The 2,964-nt window shown below is 37.1% G+C and overlaps 1 protein-coding gene across 1 annotated transcript in view; it reads right to left on the reverse strand.

Annotated features, from left to right (window-relative positions):
• Nucleotides 1-1,050, reverse strand: part of LOC122271221 (uncharacterized) — a 2,824-nt gene extending 1,774 nt beyond the window's left edge. Inside the window, exon 1 of the mRNA XM_043051759.2 lies at nt 421-1,050. Within this exon, the coding sequence (XP_042907693.2) occupies nt 421-1,050 (630 nt within the window). The remainder of the gene's footprint in view (nt 1-420) is intronic.
• Between the last annotated feature and the right edge of the window lie 1,914 nt (nt 1,051-2,964).

The raw sequence follows: 2,964 nt of genomic DNA on the forward strand, positions 1-2,964 counted from the left end.
TTTTTTTTATAAATTATATATACAACGAATTCTGAAAATGTTAGTCAACAATATTAATCTCTTAGTGCAATAGAGTGTACAATATATTTTGTCATTCCATCTTTAGCTAACACAAATAAACTGGATGATTTGCCCACTCGAGAGGATGCCACGTATGAAAAACATGGTGTGCTCAAATCTAAGACACAAACATTGTTTGGCCTTGTCATTGCAAATGCTAAACTAATGGGGAACTGAATGCGTTTAAATTGAATTGGCACATCTGTGGGTATAATAGGGATTCCTGGAAGTAATATACTTTCACCCCGGAATTTGTCATTTAAAATAATAACTTTGATAACGTTGTTCATTAATTTTTTTAACGACTAATCGCGTGCCGTTGCACACCCGTGGTGGATTCAAATTACGAAGCAAAATAACCGGAGATCCAATTTTGAGTACTAAATTATGCGGTGGTATGCCTGGTAAATCCAATGAGTTTAAGAACTCTGGCAAATTTGCAACTTCAATGGGATCGCAAACTGCATCAACGGCTTTAAATGTCACCAAGTTACCTGGCAATAACTGTTGCATCTTCAAATTCAATTCGTTGACGTCCACATTTTTTGCTGCTAAGATCACCCTTTCTGCCAGCCACTCATGATGAATGTATTGCGTGTGTACATCGCGAAATATTAGGTTAATGAGAGCATCTTGGGAATCAATGATTGTGCAGAAATCGTCCGGTAATTTTATGCATCCAGTCTCATCCTTAGTAACTTTTCCATCACCGATAACTAACAGTTGTTTTGAGAATGTCTCAGCAGATGGATCTGGAAGCATTTGGACGCGCATATTTGCCTTTAGTTGAACTTTTCCAACATTACGCCACAGTGGAGATGATTTCAAGCAAGCATTGATCTCATCAGCATACGTTGAACGCGGAATGACGCGATGTGTTTGTCTGAAATCACCTGAAAGGAGTAACAGAGTGACGCCAAATAATTTGTCATTGTTTTTCATATCTTTCAATGTCCTGTTCAACGCATCAAGCGAATATTTGTATGCCATAGTGCATTTTTACAGTACATAGTGCATTTTTACATAATTTTACAGTGTTTCAACACTGTGGCCATAGATTATTACTTTTTTATGTTGCACACTGCATTTTGGTTGATTCGAATATTTAGTGGCAGCTTAAATACTGAATGAGCTGTTCTGCCTCCATCCAATAAAGTTGTCGCTATGCCAGATGATGCAACGGCCAACGCGATGCCATTATTTGATTGTATTTCAGCGAGAATTAGCGAAATAATAAATGTTTTGCCAGTTCCCCCTGGTGCATCAAAAAATATCCTACTTTTCCTGTCAAAACTGCGATCATAATGCGGTCATACATTTTCCTTTGTTCCTCATTCATTAGTGGAACATTGCAAGTAACAATCGCTGAAATTTCTATCGTATTGTATTGAAGTTCATGATTCATGTCAGTAGTTAATAAATCAGATGCACTTCGATTTGGCGAAGGCATATAGAAATGACTGAGTGGCAAGTTGGCAATAATAATGCAAAGATCCTCAATTGCAATCAGTGCTTCATTGTACATAGATCGCTGAATGCTATAGTTAAATCGTTGCAACTTGTGCGATGTTGATACCGTATATCATCAGTCATCGAATCTTTGTGATTATCCCATAACGTTTCTATACGGGCCGGGAAACATGTAGTTAATACTATAGAAAATAGTAGACGAATTTACTTTGCAGTACAGTTCAATGTTGCTTCAGCAAGCATACATTCCCACTGGTTGTCGTCTTCCAGCAAGCCGAGTGCAAGGCATGCATCTTTATACGTTGGATGCTGATGTCCATCGACTTTGCGTATATCTTGAAATGACAATGAGCCGATGGCATCAACCAACAACAGTCGAAAATAAAAGCACTCAGTCTGCCTTGGAGTGACTGTAAATACTCTCCTCAAGGAGTTTGATTTGAATAAACCGGGACATGCATCAACCGGTGTGCCTTGCTTGCGGGGTGTCCATTTTTTCGTTTGAGCCCATGTGAAATGAGGGTACCATGGCTGCTTGAGCCATGTGCGGTACTTCTGAGTAGAGTAATGTCTGTGCAAAGGCGCCAAAAGCATCCGTACGATTACACAATTCAAAAAATTCAGTGAGTGTAGTTTTTGGTGAATTTATAGCTCGGTCAATCACAGTCTCGTTCATGAAATATACGCTCTGACCGTTTTCAAGATGGACGGCTTAATGACTAACGGTTGGATCCCGTTCATGAATTGGGAATCCAAAGATACGCCAAACAGCTTCATTGGAGCTGATGTACCGGCCAATTTGGTACAGCGTTATTCCGTCGTTGTTATTCACTGGAAGAGCAGTCATATTGGTATTTTCAACTCGAAATACTGCCATATCACTGCCTTTATTCACATACTTACAAATATATTTGATGCTCTTCTTTTAAGGGTGAGCATAAGTATTAGAGTTTAATATGACTTGTTGCAAGGCGCGTGAATATTATTTTTGATATGTTTCTATGTCTAGTTTGGATCCAAATACGATTAAATAAAGATATATTTAAAATATACGTTAAATTTGTTCAAAAAATGAAAAAAAATTAGTTATAAACCTATTCTCAGACCTACTGAATATACATATAAAATTTCATCAAAATCGATCGAGCAGTTTAGGAGGAGTTTAACCACTAAAACTGTGACAAGAGATTTATATATATATACTAGCTGACCCGGCAAACGTTGTTTTGCCACATGAATTATTTCTATAGTATGAAAATATATCTTATTTATTGTAAGTGTGTGCGTATGTGGTATATGAGTGGAAGAGGCATGGAGCGCTATGAACGATGACGGAATGTGAAAATAACAACACACCAAATAATATTTTTTTTAATTTATTGTAACTTTTTTTTATAAATTATATATACAACGAATTCTGAAAATATTAGTCAA

This window comes from Parasteatoda tepidariorum, chromosome 2 (genome assembly GCF_043381705.1).
Source record: "Parasteatoda tepidariorum isolate YZ-2023 chromosome 2, CAS_Ptep_4.0, whole genome shotgun sequence".
Classification (NCBI taxonomy): Eukaryota; Metazoa; Arthropoda; class Arachnida; order Araneae; family Theridiidae; genus Parasteatoda; species Parasteatoda tepidariorum.